Source organism: Leucoraja erinacea, chromosome 30, assembly GCF_028641065.1.
Source record: "Leucoraja erinacea ecotype New England chromosome 30, Leri_hhj_1, whole genome shotgun sequence".
Taxonomy (NCBI): domain Eukaryota; kingdom Metazoa; phylum Chordata; class Chondrichthyes; order Rajiformes; family Rajidae; genus Leucoraja; species Leucoraja erinaceus.
In genome coordinates, this window is record NC_073406.1 from 17834848 (window position 1) to 17859439 (window position 24592).

A 24592-nucleotide genomic window follows, 5' to 3' on the forward strand; every position below is an offset into this window, starting at 1 on the left:
CTATCCCAACAAACTCGGCTCTTGTTTAATCCATTGATTAGCTGCCAGCGACAGTACAACAGCTTTAATGCAGCTTAAGTTCTGAGAATTGTGCTGTAGAAATTCTCCAATAGCAATCCCCCTCCCCTTTAAAATGGGGTTCAAAATGTTAACAGATTCATTTGAGGCGAGATTCGATGCTGTCTGCCTCTTAACTCTATCCATTTCATCTGTTGAAAATCACTTTTCAATGCATTACAATTCTGCCTGTGATTTCTGCAGTGACACCCCTTTCAGTGAAGATCCAGATTAATACTGAGTCGACGTTGTGTTATCAAAAGCAGTGCGGGAGAAAGGTCAGTCCAATTTACACAGTAACGGCAGCATTTGAATTTCCGATCCAGCACACCTACAGCGGCAGCTGTGAGCGAGACACTAGCCCACAACCTCATTAACTTCTGCCGAGGAGCCGGATTCAGCATTAGCAGCTCTCTGCAGACGGACTGGGACTTTAGAAACACCATTATAGGAAATCCTATGGATCGTACAGCTCCCCTGCGACCCAGAGTGCAAATGGGTTGTGTGACACCATATGAATCATCAATGCTGACGATTTTGTGTGTAGCAACTGCGTCTGACCCCGCTCCTCGAAGATGATGCTCCCCGTCACTCCTTCCTCACCGAGACCTTGTGTGTTGCTCAGTCCATTCGCAAATGCCCTGGCTCTGCCCAGCAACTGTGTGTTCACGGCCCGGACTTCCCCGTCGGGACCTCACTATCCCGACTACCGTGAGAGGCAAAGGCAGACGATACGGGGGAACACACACCACAAATTTCAGGCTCCCCTCCTATCTTGTCTTCCGCAATATGTCCCCAGTCCTTCAACAGCACCCGGTCTAAATCTTGGAGCTCCCTCCCCAACAGCACAATGGGAGCAGCTTCACCAGATGCTGCTCGTACCAGACGTACGGTCATAGAGTCATGCAGAAAGAATCAGGACCTTTGCTCCAACGTATCCATGTTGACCAAGACGCCGCGTTTAAGCCAGTCCCATTTGGCTGCGTTTGGCCCACATATCATAAACGTATCATATCTACATATATGTGTCCACTTGTTTTTTAAATGGAGCAGATCTCTCCTGCAGCGTGGAGTCTTACTACCAATGCATGCTACCCTCGGGGTGGCTGCTATGGAGAGGAGAGGTTGCCCACCTCTTTGCAGAGATCGATTTGCCAAGAGAATCTGGAGGATGATGCAAGGGACCTTGTCATGGTGCATCCTGGACAGCTCTGTAACACAGGGCTCTCTGATGTATGGGCTGTTCTCAAGGATACATTACAGTGCTGCTGGAAAACCATCAACTTGCTCTTTGGTCAGTCCGAAACGTGTTGGTCTCCCAGCAGAGCGAGATGTCCCTCAGGAAATGTTGCCGACTGGCCTGCTCCAGACTGCAGGAGTACGCGTTGAGCTCAGTGCAGCCAACATCAACATTTTGTGGGGGAGGACCACAATCCAAGGTCCTTCCACTGCTGGACACTGAGGGACAGAGTCCGGTGGGACATTACCCCAGGGAGCCACATGAGTGTTTGTTTAAAGATAGGTGTGGACACTATTGAGTGTGACATTAGCGAATGTCTAGACATTGAGAATGTATGGTGTTTTTCTTTTATATGGTTTTTATTCTGAAATATATATTTTATATAAAATTTATTGTTGGGGAAAAAAGTTAAATATTTTTGTAATACTTGTCTCAACTTTATCCTCAGGTAGTTTGTTTTACTTGCATACTGTCCACTGAGTGAAAAAGGTTCTCCTCACCTTAAACCCAAGTCCTCTGGTTCTTGATTCCTCTACCCTTGAAAAAAGACTGTGCATTCACGCTATCTACTCCCTGCATGATTCAATCATGTACCCCTCATTCTCCTGCGCTCCAAGTTAAAAATGTCCTAGCCTGCCCAACCAGTCCCTTCAGCTCCAGCCCATTGGAGTGGTTCAAAATGGTGGCAATAAACCTCCAGGGGAAGCCAATAAATGCTGACACCCATAAATTTGCAAATTATAGGAAGGGAATTAGGCCATTCGGCCCATCGAGTCCACTCCTAATCCTGATCTCTGCCTCCTAATCCCATTTTCCTGCCTTCTCCCCATTACCCTCGACACACGTTCTAATCAAGAACTTGTCTATCTCTGCCTGAAAAATATTCACCGACCTGGCCTCTGTGGCAACGAGTTTCACAGATTAACTAGCCTCTGATCCAGACCCATGAGGGAAAGGACAGCCGATTACAACCCTAAAAGCTGTTTACTTTATCTTACCAGCTGATTATTTCATGGGAACCTTTATTGATTTGAGTCTAGCTTTAAATTCTAGTGTTAATTAATCACTTATATTTATATTCCGTTGTTGCCTGGGTGGAATTAGAATTTATATCTTGTTCAAGCTGCTAGATTCCAATCCAATAAATATAATGACATCCCAATGGTCGAGGTTGTGGGCTGGGTAAACCACCCCAGGAACCGGGCTGGGGTAGCCGTACACACTGCATGGCTACAAGAACATGTCAGAGGCTGGGAATCGTGTGGTGAGTAAGTCCTAACTCTCCAAAGCCAGCCCACCATCGACAAGGCTCAAGATAGACACAAAAAGCTGGAGTAATTCAGCGGGACAGGCAGCATCTCTGGAGAGAAGGAATGGGTGACGTTTTGGGTCGAGACCCTTCTTCAGACTGTCTTTCTCTGCAGAGATGCTGCCTGTCCTCGCGGAGTTACTCCAGCTTCTTGTGCCTATCTTTGGTTTAAACCAGCATCTGTAGACGAGGAAACACTTTTTCTTACAGAGAGTGGTGAGTCTGTGGAATTCTCTGCCTCAGAGGGCGGTGGAGGCGGGTTCTCTGGATGCTTTCAAGAGAGAGCTAGATAGGGCTCTTAAAAATAGCGGAGTCAGGGGATATGGGGAGAAAGCAGGAACGGGGTACTGATTGGGGATGATCAGCCATGATCACAATGAATGGCGGTGCTGGCTCGAAGGGCCAAATGGCCTACTCCTGCACCTATTGTCTATTGTCTATCTGCAGTTCCTTCCTACACACATCGACAAGGCTCAAGGCAGGAAGGAGTATGATGGAACACTCTGCACTTGTCTGGATCAGTGGAGGTTCAACAATACTCAGGAAGCTCATCACCACAACAGGGCACAGCAGCCTGCTCGACAGGCACACCATCCACAACCATTAGTTTACTCCACGACCAATGCACAGCAGCAGGAGTTTGTACCATCTACAGGGTATACCGCAGCAACTCACCAAGGCTCCTTAAACAGCAAAGAATTAAGAGTTGAGTGTGTTTAATTATGAATTAGAGCAATGAAATTTGCTTTCCAGACCAATGATCTCTAAGAGCTAGAAGACAATGGCAGCTGAACATGGGGAACCCGCTCACCTGGAAGATGGACACACATGTCATCCTGACATGGAAATATATCGCCATTCCCTCAGCGTCACTGGGTCAAGATCCTGGAACCTCCCTCCCTGACAGGATTGTGGGTGTACCCACCTATCAAGGACTTCCGTGACTTAAGCAGGCAGCCCTCCACCATCTTTTCAAGGGCAATTCGGGACAGGCAATACTGGCTCAGCCTGCAAAGCCCACATCCCATAAAATATATATTTTATAATCCCATGAAACAATTAAGATTGCAAATATTCCTGACAGCCAAGGTCTGGAAATCTCATGTTTTCTTTAAAACCTGCGTTATTAACTAATGTGTAGGATGGAACTGCAGATACGGGTTTATACCCAAGATAAACACAGAGTGCTGAGGTAACGCAGAGGGTCAGGCAGTTGCACTGGAGTAAAAGGATGGGTGATGTTTCGGATCTTAACCCTTCTACAGATTGCTGCAGATGCTGGTTTATACTGAAGATAGACACAAAGTGCTGGAATAACTCAGCGGGTCAGGCAGCATCTCTGGAGAAAAATATGAGACGTTTTGTGTCGGAACGCTTCTTCAGACTCGGGCTCAGAAAGGTTTTGGGTCGGAATTTGTTTTCCAGCAGTCTCAAGAAGGTTTCTGACCCAATACATCGCCCGTTCTTTTTCTCACCAGATGCTGCCTGACCTGCTCACCCCCCAGCACCTTGTTTCTATCTTTGTTATAAACCAGCTTCTGCAACTCGTGGTTCTGATCACTGGTCCTAATAAGTAAGTGGTGGAAAAGTGTGTCCAATTAAAGCGATCGGAACATCTTCCTGCACAGTGAACTCTAAATCAAATTTTAAATTGTAGTCTAGTAACTATGTCCTGGGTGGCCACAGTCCAAGAAATTGATATACAGGGAGTACGATCACAGCCAAGATATTCAATCTACTCTACACTTTGGTTGAAAGTTATTGGCAGTAATTTTCATAACACCATAGGTAACAAATGATAGTAATTGTACAGCTGGTGTGTGCATTTAATGAAGCAGCAGCAAATATTCAAACAACGCAAACTGGAAGTTGCTTCACAGTTGCTGTCATTATCCGTCTGAAAATCTTTACAAGTGGCAAGCTTTAACTAGACAACAAAGCTTGTTATGATCGGTGCAAATGATCTTTCAACGCTAAAGAGCTGCCTGCAGTCAATCAGCATAGAGACTGTCAGCTGAATAAAAATGAGTGTTAAATGTCTGTTGAGGTAATAAAAATATGGAAAATAGGTGCAGGAGGAGGCCATTCGGCCCTTATATCCAGCACGACCATTCATTGTGATCTTTCCCAATCAAGAACCCGTGCCTGCATTCTCCCCATATTCCTTGATTCCACTGGCCCCGAGAGCTCTATCTAACCCTCTTTTAAAATCCATCCAGTGATAGGGTGGACAGTCAGAAGCTTTTTCTGAAGATGGAAATATCAAATGCTTTATGGTGAGAGGATCAAAGTTGATCATGTGCAGGATGAGTTTTATTTCCACACTTGAAATCGAGGGTGCCTGTGACATGCTGCCAGGGGTGCTAGTTGAGGCAGATACAATCGTGGCATTTAAAGGACTTTTGGAATGGGCACATGAATGTGCAGGGAATGGAGGGATGTGGATTAAATACAGCAGATAAGAGTTGCTTTTGGTGCACTGTTCAGCACAGACATTGTGGGCTGAAGGGTCTAGTTCCTGTCCTCTACTGTTCTATGTTCTGAAGGAGAGTCTCGCCCCGAAACGCCACCTATTCATGTTCTCCAGGGATGCTACCTGATCTGCTGAGTTACTCCAGCACTTTGTGTCATTTTTTAAAATAAACCAGCATCTGCAGTTCCTTTGTTTCCACGTTGTTTTAAGAATGCTTTGATTGGTGACATTCTAGTGCTCTTCTCCTGAGGCTTTCTGCTCAAGTATGCTATATTATTTCAAAACCAATTACAGATTCCTTCTCTTCCATTATTTATGATAGGCACACCGTCTCCTGGCCAATTTCTTTGCAACCAAATTTCTCTCCAGCTCTTCCTTTAACTGGTGGTTTAAAATCCAATTTTACATTCCTCAAAACAAAGAAAAACTTCAATATCTACTGTTCTCAAGCATCCCAAAGCGCTTTGCAGTCAATGAAATATATCTATTCTTTAGTTTAGTTTAGAGATACAGCGCGGAAACAGGCCCTTCGGCCCACCTAGTCCACAACGACCAGTGATACCCGCCCATTAACACTACTCTACACACACTAGGGACAATTTACATTTATACCAAGTCAATTAACCTACAAACCTGTACGTCTTTGTGGAGTGTGGGAGAAAACCAAAGATCTTGGAGAAAACCCACGCAGGTCACGGGGAGGACGTACAAACTCCGTACAGACAAGTCCGAATCGAACCTGGGTCTCTGGCGCTGTATTACAGCAACTCTACCGCTGCGCCACCAAGCTGCCCGCAGGCATTGTTGCAATGTTGTTATTGTCTACAGCTTGATTGTACTCATGTATAATATGAATTGACTGGGCAGCACACAAACAAAGGTTTGCATTTCTCAGTGACAATAATAAACTTTTGCCAATACCAATAATGTAGGAAACTCAGCAGCCAAAGAAGAAGACATTTCTACACATCTCATTTTGAAATGACCAGTCCCTTGTTTTATACAGTGGCTATGTCTCCTTGTTTGTGACTTTCCCACTGGTGGGAGAATGGTCCTGACCCAAATTATCGTCCATTATTTCCCTCCCCAGATGCTGCCTGGCCTGCTGAGTTTCTCCAGCACTTTGTTCTTTGCTCAATATGCACTCGATCATGGAGTCATACAGCACGGACACAGGCCCTTCAGCCCAACCCGTCCATGCTAGCCAATATTCCATTTGGTCCATATCCTTCTAAACCTTTCCTATCCATATACCTGTCCAAGTGTCTTTTAAATGTTGTTATTGTATCTGCCTCAACTACCTCTTTCCAAACATCTACCAACCTCTGAGAGTAAAAGTTGCCCATTGGGTTCCTATTAAATCTTTCCCCTCTCAACTTGTCCTCTCGCTCTTGATTCCCCTACACTGGGTAAAAGACTCTGTGCATTCACCCCACCTTTTCCCCTCCTGATTTTACACACCTTTATAAGATCACCTCACAGCCACCTGCACTCCTAGGAATAAAGTCCGAGCCTGCACAATCTCTTCCTATAACTCAGGTCATCGAGTCCTGGTAACACCCTTGTAAATCTTCTCTGCATTCTTTCCAATGTAGTGACATCCTTCCCATTGCAGGGTGACCAAAACTGAATATAATACTCTAGTTGCGGCCTCCCCAAATATCAATCCTCCTTCGGATGTTTTGTGTCACCCGTCATCCTTCTAAACTCCAATACAAGGAATGCAAACTCAAACAGTCCACGCACTTGCTTTAATAAGATATAGGAGCAGAATTAGGCCATTCGGCCCTTCAAGTCTGCCCTACCAGTTGGAGCATGACTGGTGGGGCAGTCAACACCTTCCGGTTTCTCGGCGTCCATATCGCTGCTGATATCTGCTGGACAGACAACGCGACAGCGGTCATCAAGAAGGCTCAGCAGCGGCTGCACTTCCTGAGGGTCCTCAGGAAGCACAACCTGGACTCTAACCTGCTGCTGACCTTCTACCGCTCGTCCATCGAGAGCCTGCTGACATACTGCATTACAGCATGGTATGGCAGCTGCACCATGGCAGACAGGGAGAGGCTTCAGAGGGTAACTAGGACAGCGCAGAAGATCATTGGTTGCCCTCACCCCTCCCTGATGGATATCTACACCTCCCGCTGCCTTAGCAGGGCAAAGAAGATCATCAAAGACAGCTCCCATCCTGCGTTTGGACTGTTCGACCTGCTGCCCTCTGGAAGGCGCTATAGGTGCATCAAATCCAGGACAAATAGACTCAGAAATAGTTGCTTTCTGAAAATTATAACTACTCTTAATTCAAATTCACACATGCACTGACTTCACAGCCCAACACCCGGACTTCCATCTGTATATATGTATATATGTATATAGCGCCGCAGAATTGTGCACCCCCCCCCCCCCCCCCCCCCCCCCCCCCCCCTTCTCCCTTCTGTTTTTGTTTTTCTGTTTCTTGTTTTTTGTACTAAATTATATGTATGCACTGAGTACGAGCAGCTTTCAATTTCACTGTACATGTATAGTGACAATAAATGGCATATCTATATCTATATCTATGATTGGTTTTCATATTGGGCTACATGGCAACCATGCCAATACTTCAAATGCCGTACAAATGCAAATTGTTTACAGCCAGATGTTTTTAATCACTCAAACCAGTATTTGTTTTCCCAAATCAATCTCAGGACTTACCACAAGATCCTTTGCTGATAACCTTGATCCTACGCTGCTGAGTACACTGGGCCATTTCCAGCTCACACTCGTTGCTGTACGTGGAATAGTCCGACCCGCAGACCGGGGCCACAACAGACGGGCAGGCACCTCTCTTGCAGATACATGTTCCCTTGGACGGCTCTTTGAGATCCTTTTCGCAGACGGCTCCAAATCCACAGAGGACACCTCTACATACTGGGGGGGGGGGGGGAAGGAGAGAGAGAACACAGTTAGAGACATAATTTTTATCCAATGTTTCCAGGTTCTGCACCACTGCACCAAATTAGATTAGACTTCTAACACAAAATGAGAAGCCTAATAACTGATCAAAAATGTTCATCTCAGTTTATAAGTTCATAAGTGATAGGATGGCCTGATAGAATTAGGCCATCTGGCCCATCAAGTCAATCCCACCATTCAAACATGGCTGATCTATCTCTTCCTCCTGCCTTCTCCTCATAACCCCTGACACCCGTACTAATCAAGAATCTATCTATCTCTGCCTTAAAAATATCCATTGACTTGGCCTCCACTGCCTCCTGTGGCAATGTTACACTGGAAACGTAGACCAGGCCCACTAGATACAATGCTGCAGCTACATCAACAGGCAAATATTGGAAGCAATGATTAAAGGAATATTTATGCAAGTCTCTTCTGAAGACTACTAAATAAATCTGTATTCTTTTTCTTCTCAGGCAAGGATTCTAAATCCTAACCTAAAAGGCGATAAGTTCCTCTACTTTAGTTTAGCTTAAGAGATACAGCATGGATACAGGCCCTTCGGCCCACCGTGTCCACGCCGACCATCCACCACCCGTTCTATGTTATCCCACTTTCACATCCACTCTCTGCACACTAGGCACAATTTACAGAGGCCATTTAACCCACAAGCTGATATTTGACTTTGGTATGTGGGAGGAAACCGAGGCACCCAGAGGAAACCCACACGGTCACAGGGAAAACGTGCATCCTCCACACCGGCAGCACCTGAGGTCAAGATCAAACCCGGGTCTCTGGCACTGTGAGGCAGCAACTCTACCAGCTGCACCACTGTGCCGCCCCAATCACTCTCTACTGGTCCTCCCTAATTAATACTCCTCCAGCCTCTGGAAAGGGTAAACCATCACCTGTCCTGCTCACGATTTTAAACATCTCCATCACATCTCTCTTTTGTCTTCACGTCTTTCAAGGAAGAGCCCAGGGTTCTCCAACTTCTCCCCAGGTCCCACACAGTGACACCTGAACATTATCTCTGCTTTCTTTTTCGTTTGTTTGTTTTGAGCGGTAGTAGTGGATACCATTGGTCAACCTCATCTTCACCTTTTCAACAGCATTCCCGTCCTTCCAAACTTGCAGTGTCCAGAATTTGCCATGAAATTTGTGTTTTATATAAACATAGAACATAGAACATAGAAAATTGGTGCAGGAGGAGGTCATTCGGCCCTTCGAGCCAGCACCGCCATTCATCGTGATCATGGCTGATCGTCCCCAATCAATAACCCGTGACTGCCTTCTCCCCATATCCCTTGATTACACTAGCCCCTAGAGCTCTATCTAACTCTCTCTTAAATCCATCCGGTGATTTAGCCTCCACTGCCCTCTGTGGCAGGGAATTCCACAAATTCACAACTCTCTGGCTGAAAATGTTTTTTCTCACCTCAGTCTTAAATGGCCTCCCCTCTATTCTAAGACCGTTGGCCCTGGTTCTGGACTCGCCCACCATTGGGAACATTTTTCCTGCATCTAGCTTGTCCAGTCCTTTTATAATTTTATATGTTTCTAAAAGATCCCCCCTCATCCTTCGAAACTCCAGTGAATACAAGCCTAGTCTTTTCAATCTTTCCTCATATGACAGCCCCGCCATCCCAGGGATCAATCTCATGAACCTACGCTGCACTGCCTCAATCACAAAGATGTCCTTCCTCAAATTAGGTGACCAAAAGTGTACATAATACTCCAGATGTGGTCTCACCAAAGCCCTATACAGCTGCAGAAGAGGTTGTAAACTTAACGTAACTTCTTGGGATTTCAACACAGAACAGTACAGTACAGGAATGGGCCCTTCAGGCCATAATGCTGGTGCTGAACATGAAGCCAGGTTTAACTGATCTCATCTGCCTGTACATGATTCATATCTCTCTTTCCTGCACTTCCACCTGCCTATCTAAAAGCTTCCTAAATGTCACTATCCCATCTGGCTCCACCACCAACCTTGGCAATGCTTTCAAGCACTCTGTGTAAAAAAACTTGCCTGTACATCTCCATTAAAATGTCCCCTTCTCTCATAGCTGTGCCCACTAGTGTTGGACATTTCCACCTTGAGATAAAGGTTTTGACTGTCTACCCTATCTACGTCTCTCATGAGGTTATATACGTCTGTCAAGCATCCACTCAACCTCTGATGTTCCAGAGAAACGTTATTTATGCATCTAGTTTTAGCGTTTGGAATCTATTATTTATTTGTCTAAAAGTTCCATTAATTATTCTTGTCATCTTAGATTTTTGTGCACATATGAACATCAGCTCTCTCTGTTCTTGAACCCTCCACAGTACAAAGCATAATGATTTTGTTTTTTCTCGTTCTTCTGAACAACATTGGCGCGCACATCAATACTGAGTATCACTGGCAGAGTGCCCACCCAGTCTTACAAGGCGGAATCTGAGAATGTGCTGGCGAAGCGATTAAGAGGTAAACATTTGCCTCTGAACCAAGAACAGACAAGTTGGCCTGCACACACAAAGCGCTGGGCCCACACAACAGGTTGGTCTGCATCCAACGAGAGGAACAGGAGCTGAGTCCCCCCCTCATCAATCACAACTAAATGGAAGAGAAATAAACTGAGAAAGATGAAAGTTGGGCAGGCACTGCAAACTGGCAAAGGCGAGGAGACACGGCCGAGGCGACTTCACTCACTTAATGCTCTGCAGACAGATTTTATTTTTTAAAGAAGCATAAATTGTTGAATAATGTAAAGTCCACAAAAGCGGGCAGCTTCGAATTAAATTTATAATTCTGTTGAATCTTGACACATTAATTAATCATCCACCGTACATTTCCAACCTATTATGTTCACTTCCCCCTTTTCTCTTTCTTTGTTTCCTCTGCTCTGAACTTGCCTCTGCTTCGTTGCATTGTCGTTATTAACAAGGCAGCCCGTAACATCTTTGTTGCAGTGTGATATTGCTCATTACCCGGAGGACACGCTCATCCTCAGAGCTGACTAATCTGCCCTTTAATCTGACTGCCTGCTGTAACAAGCTTTCATTTCTTTGCGTTCCACCAGCCGACTGAAGCTCAATTATTCAGCTACGGCAATTTTGTAAATTTTAATACGTGGATGCAGGGAACTGGAAATAAATATTTTGAGTTTAATAATGAGGATCCATACCAATCTCCAGCCATAATTTCATTTCTAATTTATGTTAATTGAAGGTTTTATGGATTACTTAACCAAGGCAGGTAACGAGATCATTTCAAGAGCAGTTGTGATTTAACTCAATGTGGCATTGACTTGGAAGATTGGAAAGAGAAAAAAAGAACAGAAACTACTCAGCAAGTCGGGCAGCATGTGTGGGAAAAGACCCCTCATCTAAACAGGCTAGAAGAGGCAGATGGAAATCACGGTGGAGAGAGGAGCAGTTCTTCAAGCGGCAACGAATATAACAGTAAATGTGAAGCAGAAATACCCGCAGATGAAAGAAATCTGAAATAACACCGTAATCACTAGAAATACTCAGTGGGTCAGGCAGCATCCGTGAAAAGAGAAAAACAGTTTAGGTCTCAGTAAAAAAAATCCTATCAAGGAACTGTGCACATTTTAGTGTTTTAATTTGATTAATTGGGTACACATTCTAAAGTAGGGGACATATGTTCAGGATAAAGGTTTGACATAAACCAAAATGAAGAATTTTTGTCACAGAATCACAGAGCTGTACAACACAGAAACAGGACCTTTGGCCCACCTTGTCCAAGCCGATAAAGTTGGCATATAATGCTAGTCCCATTTGCCTCCATTTAGACCATATGCTTCTGACCCCCTCCCATCCATCGATTTATCTGCATGTCATAGGATAATTCAACAGAGGAACAAGTCCCTTTGGGCCACCAAGTCCACACTGACCATCCAGCACCCATATACACGCACCATATTTCCTTCTCCCCATCTTACTGTTGACTACCTCCAGAATTCACCATTCACCTACAATTGGGGCAATTTACAATGGCCACGTAATCTATCAACCAACACGTCAATTATTAAGAAAGCAGATCAGCGACTCTACTTCCTGAGAAGATTACAGAGAGTCAGTATGTCAAGGAGGACTCTCTCTAACTTCTACAGGTGCACAATAGCGAGCATGCTGACCGGTTGTATCGTGGCTTGGTTCGGCAACTTGAGTGCCCAGGAGCGGAAAAGACTACAAAAAGCAGTAAATAATGCCCAGTCCATCATCGGCTCTGACCTCCCTACCATCGAGGGGATCTATCACAGTCGCTGCCTCAAAAAGGCTGGCAGCATCATCAAGGACCCACACCATCCTGGCTACACACTCATCTCCCCTCCACCTTCAGGTAGAAGGTACAGGAGCCTGAAGACTGCAACGTCCAGGTTCAGGAACAGCTACTTCCCCACAGCCACCAGGCTATTAAACTCAAACAAATCTCTGAACATTAATAGACCATTATCTGTTTATTTGCACTTTATCTGCTTATTTATTGATGTGTGTATATATTTATATAATGGTATATGGACTCACTGATATGTTCTGTATTTATGCCTACCATATTTTGTTGTGCTGAAGCAAAGCAAGAATTTAATTGTCCTATCTAGGACACATGACAATAAACTCTCTTGACTTGACTCTCGACTTGACTTGAGGCTACCTAATACATCACACTAACCAGACTCCCCCCCCTCCATCATCGCCATCTACCTGCCTTGAAAAGTAGCCGATATTATCAAGGATCACTCATACCCCAGTTATTCTCCATTGTCCCCTCTTCCATCGGGCAGAAAGTTTAAAACCTTGGATGCACTTACCAACAAATTATTCCCCGCTTTATAAGACTATTTTGATGGACATCTCATATGCTAAAGATTCCCGGTGTTCCAAGCTACCTTCCAGCAGTCTCTGAATTTGTTTTCTTTTCATCTGCACTTTCCTTGTAGCCATAACACTATAAACGCGCTCTATTTATTGTATCTTGTTGCATTCATGTTTGGTATGACCCATCTGGCTAACACGTAAAATAAAAATCTTATTGCATCTTGGTATGCATCTTATTGCATCTTGGTTGGATGGTCAGTGGTAAAACTAACCCTGCTGGGCCTAACACGTACCCTGTGTCACTGGATCTTGGATTGCAGAGAGACCACAGTCAGTAAGACAATGATGAACTGATCACAAGCACCGACCACTCAAGAGGCTGTGTGCAGCTGTACACATTTAGATTGCTGTTCTGACAAGGTACAGAGTGGTGCCACACAGTCAGGAGATACTCACAGCTATAGTTGGAGAAGTGGTATTGGTTTATTAGTGACAGGTGTACAGGGAAATGCTATCCAGTCAAATTAAAGCACACTATACATGAGTCTAATCAAGCCATTTGTACACAAGTCCAACATGTCATGGAATGAGAAAAATTACCAGAGTGCAGAATATATAGTAACAACATCACAGTGTTACAGTTGCAAAGAAAAAAGCCCAAGTTCCCCAATGAGGTAGGTTGGAAGATCGTGTCTACACCCTAGGTAATAGGAGGTACATTCAGTTTAGTTTAGTTTAGTTTAGAGATACAACATGGAAACAGGCCCTTTGGCCCACTGAATCCGCACCGACCAGCAATGCCCGCGAGTTAACACTTTCCTACACACACTGGGGACAATTTACATTTATACCAAGCCAATTAGCCTACCAACCTGTACATCTTTGGAGTGGAGGAAGATCTCGGAGAAAACCCATGCAGGTCATGGGGAGGATGTACAAACTTCATCCAGGCAGCACATGTAGTCGGTACTGAACCCGGGTCACCGGCGCTTGTAAGCGCTGTAAGGCAGCAACTCTACTGCTGCACCACGAGGAAGAATGTGGTGGCACGTGCCTTCTGTGCAGAGCTGCCAAGTTTTGTCAGAGCATTTCAGTATTCTAGTACCCGAAAATCTGTATTTTGCTGAGGAAATCAGTATTTTTACGCAGTGCCATTTTGCGGAAAAATATTTTGTTTTTTTCTGTGAGGTCATACCCATGTAAAAGTACAAGTGCATAACTTTGTTACCAATTGACGTCTTCTACACACCTTATTTGACAGTACATTCATTGCCATCTCTTTGTATATTTCTGTTTGAACGGCTGCTTCCTGCTTTTAGCACCAGATGATGATGTAGAAGCCATTTTGGAAGCCTCCCTCTCCCTCCCTCGTTCTCTCTCCCTCCTTCCTCTCTTTTCCTCTTTCCCTCCCTCCCTCTCTTCCCTCCCTCCCTCCCTCTCTCCTTCTCCCTCTCTCCTTCTCCCTCCCTGAACGAACAGTCTGTGACCCATAGCGCTTTGGCTGCAGCGCTATGTGTAAAGCCCCTAGCGCTATGTGTAAAGGCAATAGCACTACAGCTGTGTGTAAAGGCAATCGCGCTGTCCCTTTAAATTCCCACCCGCTAAACTGACAGCGCTGTTTAAACCTATAGCGGGGCATTCAGATCAAAGCTTACAAAAATAATCATCCAGATCTTCAAATGTAAAATACTAATAGATTTAATCTGCTATAATTTTTAGAGTTACAGTGTGACTTTTTACATTCTTGCATTTTTTAAGCAGCAAGAAGAAACAGGAAGTTGGGCTCAATTTTAACAAATCCGTATTTTACAAAGCAAATCTGTACATCCATATTCTTATCGCATTTCCGTACAAAATACGGAAAATCCGAACTACTAGGCAGCTCTGTCTGTGTGTCTTCTGCCCAAGGTGAGAGGGGAGAAGAGGGAAGGACTGGGGTGAAAAAGGATTGTGTTGGCTGTATTTCCGAGGCAGCACAAAGTGTAGTTGGGGTCAATGATGGTGAGGCTGGCTGCACTGGGCTTTAATCCCACCCGCTACTGAGTTGTGATGTTAAACCTATCTGGGGCATCTGTAAAAGTTACAAAGTGTCATCCAAGGCAGTTACAGTGGCACTTTTTACATTCTTGCATTTTTTAGCAGCAAGATGAAACAGGAAGTTGGGCTCATTTTTAACAAATCCGTATTTTACAAAGCAAATCTGTACATCCATATTCTTATCGCAAAATACGGAAAATCCGTACTACTAGGCAGCTCTGGCTGTGTGTCTTCTGCCCAAGGTGAGAGGGGATAAGAGGGAAGGACTGGGGTGAAAAAGGATTGTGTTGGCTGTTTTTCCGAGGCAGCACAAAGTGTAGTTGGAGTCAATGATGGTGAGGCTGGCTGCACTGGGCTACATCCCATACTGAGTTGTGATAGGATATTTTCTCTGGTGCATCTGTAAAAGTTGGTAAGTGTCATTGAAGCTACCAGAGAGTCGGAGGCTCCAACGGCAGGTCTGTGGACGGTGGCACCGGGAGCCCGCGGGTCCCTGGAGGGAGACCGCTTTTCAGGGCTCTCGCAACGGCGACTTCTCCCGCCCGAGTTGCGGGGTCGAAGAGCTCCTGGAGCGGGGCCTTTACAGCACCACCCCGCGAGGCTTGGAATGGCCTCGGGACTCTGCGAGCGCACGCCGGGGGCTCTAACACCAAGACCCGGTGTGCGACTCGCATCACCCGGCGTGGCTTTAATGGCCGCGGGACAATCGCCATCGCCAGCCGGGGGCTTTGACTTTGACTCTGACATCGTGGGGGGGGGAGAGTGCAGTGGAGAGATAAGTGTTTTTGGCCTTCCATCACAATGATGTGATGGATGTTTATGTAAATTATGTTGTGTTGTTGTGTCTTGGGTCTATTTGTTTGTAATGTATGGCTGCAGAAACGGCATTTCGTTTGGACCTCAAGGAGTCCAAATGACAATTAAATGTATCTTGTATCTTGTATCTTGTATCTTGAAGACATACTAGCTCTCCTTCGTCTTTGGAGGAATTTGAGGTGTTGGTGTGCTTTTTATGGCTGTAGACAAAACGTTGGTGATATTTACATCTAGGAACTTGGAGCCCTCGACCATCTCATGTCTGGTACCATTGAAACCGAGGAGTGAGGAGTTAAGGTGATGCACTGGCACCCAGAACAGAGTGAGAACTGGTCTTCACTGGGTCAAGGTATCTGACCTTGGAGTCCCCTACCCATGGTGGAATATGTTGCATGGGTATACGCCAGTAATCTCCAGTATACACAAGGAAGATATGCATCAAGTGCCTTGCAAAGTCTACGCTGCAAGCTTCCATCAAGAGCTGGGATAGATTTAACTTTAGCCGGTGAGGTGATTTGCTTTTACTCAGTAGAAATGCTGCAAAGCAAGATGAGTTCAAGGCCAATGGGTCAGCATGAAGCGAGATGGATTATAATTGGTGTCTGGGAGTTATCACTCCATTACTTCCAGTCTCTGGAATAAATTCCATCATTTTGTCTTTTACCTTTAGTTATTTCTTAACGATTAAGTGGATCTGTCAGAAATGGAACGTTTAATAGTCAATTGGTTTCACCTTGTTCACACACTTTAGATTCCGAGCAGCTAGCCATGTCTGACAGCACAGAGAAAATTTGACCATTCTTCAGGAAGTAATTTGCTGCAATATTTTTATTCCTATTTTTAATTAAAAAAGTTGCTTACTCTAATTTCACTGCTCGACTGCGTCACTGAATCTTCGTGCATATTCTGCCGACTGGTGAGGCATAGATTAATAAAGCAGGTCCTTCGGCCAAAACCCATCCATATTGAGCGAGATGACCCATCCAAACTAGGCCCATTGGCCTGTCCCCGGCTCATATCCCTACAACTGTCTCCTGTCCGTGCACCCGTCCAAATCCCTTTTAAATGTTCTTCTAGTGGCACAGAGGTGCAGCGGTAGAGTTGCTGCCTCATAGCATCAGGGACCCGGGTTCGATCCTGACCTCGGGTGCTGTCTGTTCGGAATTAGCACGTTCAACCTGTGACCACGTGGGTTTTCTCCGGGTGCTCCGGTTTCCTCCCACATTCCAACGACGTGCGGGTTTGTAGGTCGATTGATTCTGTAAATTGTCCCTAGTGTGCAGGATATAACTAGTGTAAAGTTGATCACTGGGCAGCATGGACCCGGGGGCCACAGGGGCTGTTTCCGCAAAATATCTCTAAACTAAACTACCTGCCCCAACTACATCATCTGGCAGCTCGTTCCATATACCCAGTTAAACACTTGCTCTTCAGGCTGCGATTAATCCTTTGCCCCCTCTCCTTAAACCTATACCTTCTTATTTCTTGATTCCCCAACCTTGAGTAAACAACTGCGCATTTCAAAGGTTTCAAAGGTCTTTTATTGTCACGTATACCAATTAAGGTGCAGTGATATTCGTATTACCATATAGCCATACTTAAAAAAGCAACAAGACACACAACTAAATAAAAGTTAACATAAATATCCACCACAGCGGATTCCCCACATTCCTCACTGTGATAAAGTCTAATCTTCTTCCCTCATTTTGTCACTTCTTTGTAAATCTTCTCTGTTCTCTTTCCAGCTTGACATCTTTTCTATAACATGGTGCCCAGAACTGCACACAATACTCTGAATGCGTCCTCACCAACATCTTATACAACTGCAACATGACCTCCCAACCTCTATACTCACCTCCCAACTTCTATACTGGAGTATATGCTGGAGTATCTCAGCGGGTCAGGCAGAATCTCTCGAGAAAAAGAGAATAAATTTGGTTTTGGATGAGAATGCTTCTTCAGACTGGATGGCATAAAGCAGCATCCCCTCAGGTGGAGTGTGAAAAAGATGATTGGTTCAGGAGTTGGATAGCAGTGTGGAAGAAGCTGTTCTTAACTCTGCATGTCTGAACTTTCTCCAGGAAGACAGAAGAGAGATATAGGAATGGCCAAGGTACCTGACATCTTTGCCTTCCTGATGCCACGCACTGTAAAGTTGGACTGGAGGGAAGGAAGTGCCAAGCCTGTGATGGACCGGGCTGAGATCACCAATCTCTGTTGGCTCAGGTGGTTAAGGTCAGGGCAGTTGCCATGCCAGGCTGAGATCCATCCTTCAGGATTCTTTCTATAGTCATCTATAGAAAGAAGAAGTTCAAGCAATAGTCCGTAGACATGCTGAATCGTCTCAGGAAAGTAAATACACTGAAGTACTTTCTTGATCTCCTCATCAGTATGATGGGACCGGACCACTTTAGACGTCTGGTGATATGGATGCCAAGGAAGGGGAAGCTGTCAACCATCTCTGCAGTAGCTGTGTTGTTGAGGCCAAGCAGATACAAGAAACTGCAGATATTAGAACACTGTGTCGGAGTAACTCAGTGAGTCAGGCAGCATCTTGACTATTAAAGATGTCAAAGGTTACAGGGAGAAGGCAACATCGCGGGGTAATGCCTGTATGGTCGTGAGTAGTCGCTGAAAGAGTCGTACCTTTTTCTGGTCGCCGCTGGATTTTCAACATGTTGAACGTTTTCGGTGGCCTGCTACGACTGTGACGGGTGACCGAAAAAATCACGTAAGTGGGACAGGCCCTTAAGGATTCCAACTCTCAAGTCAAGACTGCTTAATTGTCATATATACCGACAATGGAACAATGAAGCCTTTACTTAGAGCAGGATACAAACCTATAGGTGCAATACACGTAGCTAATATATAATAAATGAAAACTCAATAAATTGACAGCCACATTGTTAGCGCAAAACAACAGAAAAAAGAGTCCTTGGTTTAACCAAAGGCAGTTCAGAGAAGTTCGTAATTAAAATTATAATTAAGAGCTAGATGAATGTTTGGAAGAAGCTGATCTTGGACATCATGGCCAAGGTTTTCAGGCTCTTGTATCTTCTTGCCGATGGTAGGTGTGAAATAAGAGCGTGGCCAGGATGGTGTGGGTCTTTGATGATGCTGGCTACCTTCCTGTCTTTGTCCTCTATATAAAGCCGCATGTAAAAAAGGCCAGCCTATAATAAAGCAGCTCGTTCCATGCGCCCACCATCCTTTGTGTAATAAAGCTGCCCCTCATATTCCTCTTAAATCTCCCCCCCCCCCCACCCCCACCACCACCACCTTAAACCCATGTCCTCTGGTTCTTGATTCCCCTACTCTGGGTAAAGGAAAGCAACTGCAGAGAAACAGACAGACAACGCTTCAGGTCAGGACCCTTCGTCGGCCTGATGGACCCTCACATGCCCGCACATACCTAACCCTTGATCAAGACCCCATCAATCCGAAGAAGGGTCCCAAAATTAAATCTGTCCCACTTTCACGACCTAATTCACGGCCTTTTTTACTCGTGGACATTTTTCATCAGGCTAGAAAAACGCCCCGACCTACTTGATGCCACGAGTACCTACAACTAGCATCACGGCCTGCTACGACCTACCTACGACCTCCTGCGACCTCGTGACGACCATGCTGCGAGTATGAATCATGGTCAAACTCGGCAGAGGTCGTGAATTAGGTCGTGAAAGTGGGACAGGCCCTTTACACTGTTTACACTCAAATAATTTCCTATTTTTCTGCCACCTGTCATGATATCAAATCTTGCATTAAATCTTTATTATATGCCGGTCAAATTGCTACATTTATACTTTCTGTCTGCACAACTGCTACAAGGAAGCTACAATTGAAAGGTCATCAGGGTTTTAAATTGTTTTCCATTTAATAACTGCACCCATAAAGTGACTTTCCCTCTCCAATTACTTTGGCGCTTTCATTCTTAATTACAATGACGACTCCACTCCCTATTTACCATATTTTTCTAAAACATCTTATCACATTCACTGGGTCTCAGATTAGTTCCGCCTTACACCATGCAAATCTGATCTTGTGTTTGCTTCAAAAATCTACGCCTTCGTGTTTGAAGTTCTTATACATCTTCGGAAAGAACAAAGGCTGCTCTAAATGATTTGGCAGCAACTAGAATAAAATTGTCATTCAATTCCCAGTTGAAATGGGGATGGTGAAGGATATGGGAGGAGAGTGTGTGCTTTCTGTAGGACATGCATACATCTCTTCAAACCCAAGATAGACACAACATGCTGGAGTAACTCAGCGGTACAGGCAGCATCTCTGGAGAGAAGGAATAGGTGACGTTTCGGGTTGAGACCTTGCTTCAGACTTGTCTCTTGCGTTTGGTGCTCCTGTTGTGGCCTCCGTTGCATTGGCGAGACCAAGCATGGACTCCGCAACCGCTTTGCTGAGCATTTGCACTCCGCCCACCTAGGCCTGCTGGATCTCTTTAGTTTTAACTTACCTTTCCATGCCGACCTTCCTGTCTTTGGCCTCCTCCATTGCTCGGGTGAGGCCACACGCAAACTGGATGAACATTATCTCATAATCTGCTTGGCTGGCTTATAGCCCAACAATATGAACATCGAATTGTCCAATTTTAAGTCATCCCTCTCCCTTATCTGTGCTCCCAACCCCTCCCCCTGTGCACCCATCCGTCTCATATCCTCCCCCATTTCAACTATGGTTCTCCTCTGGCCTTAGATTTCACTCTTATTCTCTCCATACCTGACACCCTTTTATCTCCTCTTTACCTCTAGTAATCTTCATCTCTGCCCATCCCCAATCCTTACTACCCCCCCCCCCCCCCCCTCCCTTATCTCTCCGCCAGGCTTATCTCTAACCCCACTCCTTTACACCTTTCACCCTCCTGCTACAATCAGTCCGAAGAAGGGTCCCGACCAGAAACCTTGCCAATCCCTTTCCTCCACAAATGCTGAGTTACTCCAAATTGATAGAGGTGCATTGGAGCACTGGAGGATGAGGGGTGACCTTATAGAAGTGCGTAAAATCATGAGAGGAGTAGATCAGGTGGACGCTCAGAGTCTCTTGCCCAGAGTGGGGGAATCAAGAACCAGAGGACATGGGTTTGAGGTGGAGGGGGAAAGATTTAATAGGAATCTGAGGGGTAACATTTTTCACACAAACGGTGGTGGGTGTGTGGAACGAGCTGCCAGAGTAGGTAGTTATGGCAGGGACTATTGCAACGTTTAACAAACAATTAGACAGGTACATGGACAGGACAGGTTTGGAGGGAGAGGGGCCAAATGCAGGCAGGTGGGAATGGTGTAGATGAGGCCTGCTGGTTGGTGTGGGCATATTGGGTCGAAGGGCCTGTTTCCATGTTGTATGACTATAACAATATGGTTATCTGCTTGCTCAAATGAGACGTTTAAATTAGGCTTTAATTTCCCACTCGATTGACTGAAAAAATACAATGACAAGGTTATTTTTTTTAAAAAGGCACATTATTCCTCTGGTCATCCTTCACAACCAGTTTGCTTGAACCAATGTATATAAGATCTTGTGGGAGTGAATGGTATTAGTGTTTAACAAATGTAGGGGGTGTAAAGTGCGGGACATAGAGGTATAGAGAGGCATCATGTGTAGGGAGGAACCGCAGATACTGGTTATACACCGAAGATAAGACTCAAAATGCTGGAGTAACTCAGCGGGACATGTAGCATCTCTGGAGAGAAGGAATGGGTGTCGTTTTGGGTCGGGAACTTTAGTCTGGAGATATGGAATGGGGAAGGTGTGATAATGACAGATCTAGGCAGACGAACATAAGGAAATGTAGAATGGTTCATTGTTAGCTGAGGGGAAGGTGACAAGGAGGCATACAATCGGTAAAAGTAATCAGAAGGAAAGTGGAACTAGTCGGAGAACTAGGATGGCGGTAGGGACTTGAAGTTAGAAATATCGGTATTCATACCCCCGGGTTGCACGCTGGCCGAGTAAAATACGAGATGCTGTTCCTCCAATTTGCGTTGGGCCTCACTCTGACAATGGAGGAGGCCCAGGACAGAAAGATCAGTGTGGGACTGGGAGGGGGATTAAAAATGTTTAGCAATGGGGATCATCGCGTGGTCTGGGGCGTCTGAGCGGAGGTGTTTCAGTGAGCATGGAGGTGTTCACTCTGACAATGGAGGAGGCCCAGGACAGAAAGATCAGTGTGGGACTGGGAGGGGGATTAAAAATGTTTAGCAATGGGGAGATCGCGTGGGTCTAGGCGGACTGAGCGGAGGTGTTCAGTGAAGCATCGGCGAGCCTGCACTTGGTCTCGCCGATATATAGGCATCATCTCAGCCTTGTGGTCACGGGGAACGTAAACTCCAAGGTGCCGACACTGGACTGCGGCTCAGTTTAGAAGCCAGGCCGGCGTGTTGTTTTTTTTTCGCATTGGAAGCTGTTGCTCCAACCACATGATTAGCAGCAGCTGGCAAATGACCTAGAAACATAGAATGTAACTTCTATTTATAGAGCGCCATCAAAGACCTCGATACATCCCAAAATGCTTTTCCACTTATGAAATACCTTTGAATGAAGTCACTAATATAATGTCAAATAGAAAATGCAGTTCCCTCGTTTCCAGTCACGTCTGGATAGATCGCTTTGGTGGCACTGATCGAGGCGCTGATTGAGGTTAATATTGATCAGGGCACGGGGGAAAACTCAATCCCTTCTGAAATAATGATGTTGCATTTTTAAGTCGTCTTGCCAGAGCAAACGAGGCTTTGATTTACCGTCTCATATGAAAGACAGGCAGACCTCAAGCCTGTGTCGCTGCTCATTCAGTGACCTTCCCCCTCCTGTCCTTTTAATACCTTCATTTAACTAACCCCATGTTAAATACTTCAGCCAAATTGGAAATTGTGTCCATCTCAAGCATCGCATTCCTGAACCGTGCAGCCCCTTTGAGAGCGTTCTCTGAATAAATTCTCAACCCGCAGCATTTAAATTCTAAATTCAGAGTTAATTAGTTTGTCCTGGTTTCCAGGGAGAAAGGTCACATCTGATTTAACCTGTCAACAACCTGCCTCTGTTATTTAAAACCTGCCAGTCAAACTGAGATTGTAGACATCTCTGACTCCAATCCCGTGCATCACTGCTGCCTGCTGTGAGCTGTAAAGGATGGCCGGATTATCTCCCAGTATCCTGCACAGTCTCAATAGCCTTGAGACGTTACCTGAACACGTTCTGTAGAGTTATTGCCTGACCCCGCTGAGTGGCTCCTTTTGTGTAAACCAGCATCTGCATTTCTTTGTTTCCACAAAGCCCATCTGTAATTGCCCAGCGGCACAGTGTCACAGCTGGTAGAGCCGCTGCCTCTAAGCGCCGGAGACCCAGGTTCGATCCTGACCTCGGGTGCTGTCTGTGTGGAGTTTGCACGTTCTCCCTGTGACATGCTAGCTTGTAGATTAAATGAGGTTCTGTAAAAATGCCCCAAAGTTGCAGGCAGTGGGATAATAGAGCTGGTGCGAACCGGTGATCAAGGGTCAGCATGGATTCGATGGGCCGAAGGGTTTGTCTTCATGGCTGCATCTCTAAAAATATAGAATGGAGGTGAGCGACCTTAATTTAGAGATACAGCATGGAACAGGTCCTTTGGCCCACCTATCATCACCCGTACACCCAATCTATCCTACACACTGAGGACAATTTACAGAAGACAATTAACCAACGTCGGAAGGAACTGCAGATGCTCGTTTATGCCAAAGATGCTGGTGTAACTTAGTGGGCCAGGCAGCATATCTGGAGAAAAACAATAGGTGACATTTCGGACCGAAACCCTTCTTCAGATCCCGAAACATCACCTATTATTTTTCTCCAGAGATGCTGCCTGACCCGCTGAGTTCCACCAATATTTTTTGTCGACCCACAAACCCAAACGTCTTTGGGGTGTAGGAGGAATCGGGAGTACCCCGATAAAACCCACGCGTTCACAGGGAGAATGTGCAAACTCCACACCAACAGCATCCGAAGTCAGGGTCGAATCCGGGTCTCTGGCGCTGTAAGGCAGCAGCTCTACAAGCTGCACCACTGTGCCACCTCCTGTGCCATCCTTCTTGTACTGGGTGAAGGTGTTCCTACGCCTTCAATTACGAACGGCATTCCAGGATTCAGACCTAACAATGATGAAGACATCCGATTTATTTCCAAGTCTAGTTAAGGGCCTGTCCCACTGTACGAGGTACTTCTCCCGAGTTCTCCCCTGATTCGAGCTCGTCTAATGTATGTAACGGGTACGTAGCGGCTCGTACGAGTAAAAAATAACAATTTTTTTCATCACGAGTATTTTTTTATTCGTGGACATTTTTCACAGTGGTGAAAAAACGTCACGAGTTTACCGGATTTCCTCAGTACCTACCGTTACTCGTACGAGCCGCTACTTGTCATCCACAAGCTCCTACGTACCCGCTACGTACATTACACGAGATCGAATCAGGGGAGAACTCGGGAGAACTCTTGAATTACCTCGTACAGTGGGACAGGCCTCTTGAGCATCCATTTTGGAGGGAAACCTACGGTGAGTGGTATTCCCATTACCTACTGCTCTTGTTCATCTTGCAGGTAACGATGGAGGGGTTGGGTAGTGCTGTGAAGTGGTGTCAGTGTGCTAGGTGAGTGACTTTGAGTCATAGAGCTGCTCAGGGAAACGGACCCTTCGACCACTTTGTCAATGATGACAACATGAGCACACTTAGCTGAGCCCATTTGCCTGCATTTGGTCCATAGCCCTCTTAACATTTCTTTAGCATGGTGGTGCAACGGTAGAGTTGCACCAGAGACCCGGGTTCAGTCCTGGCCGCGGGTGCTGTCTGCGTAGAGTTTGTACGTTTTCCCCGTGACCTGTGTGGAATTTCCCGGGTGCTCCGGTTTTCTCTCACACTCCAAA

The 24592-nt window shown here is 45.6% G+C and overlaps 1 protein-coding gene across 5 annotated transcripts in view; it reads right to left on the reverse strand.

Moving 5' to 3' along the window:
- The window catches only part of agrn (agrin), a 451665-nt gene that overhangs the window by 154540 nt on the left and 272533 nt on the right, over positions 1–24592 (reverse strand). For all 5 annotated transcript variants that reach the window (XM_055659585.1, XM_055659586.1, XM_055659588.1 and 2 more), the window contains one exon: positions 7771–7986. In XM_055659585.1, the coding sequence (XP_055515560.1) occupies positions 7771–7986 (216 nt within the window). The remainder of the gene's footprint in view (positions 1–7770; positions 7987–24592) is intronic.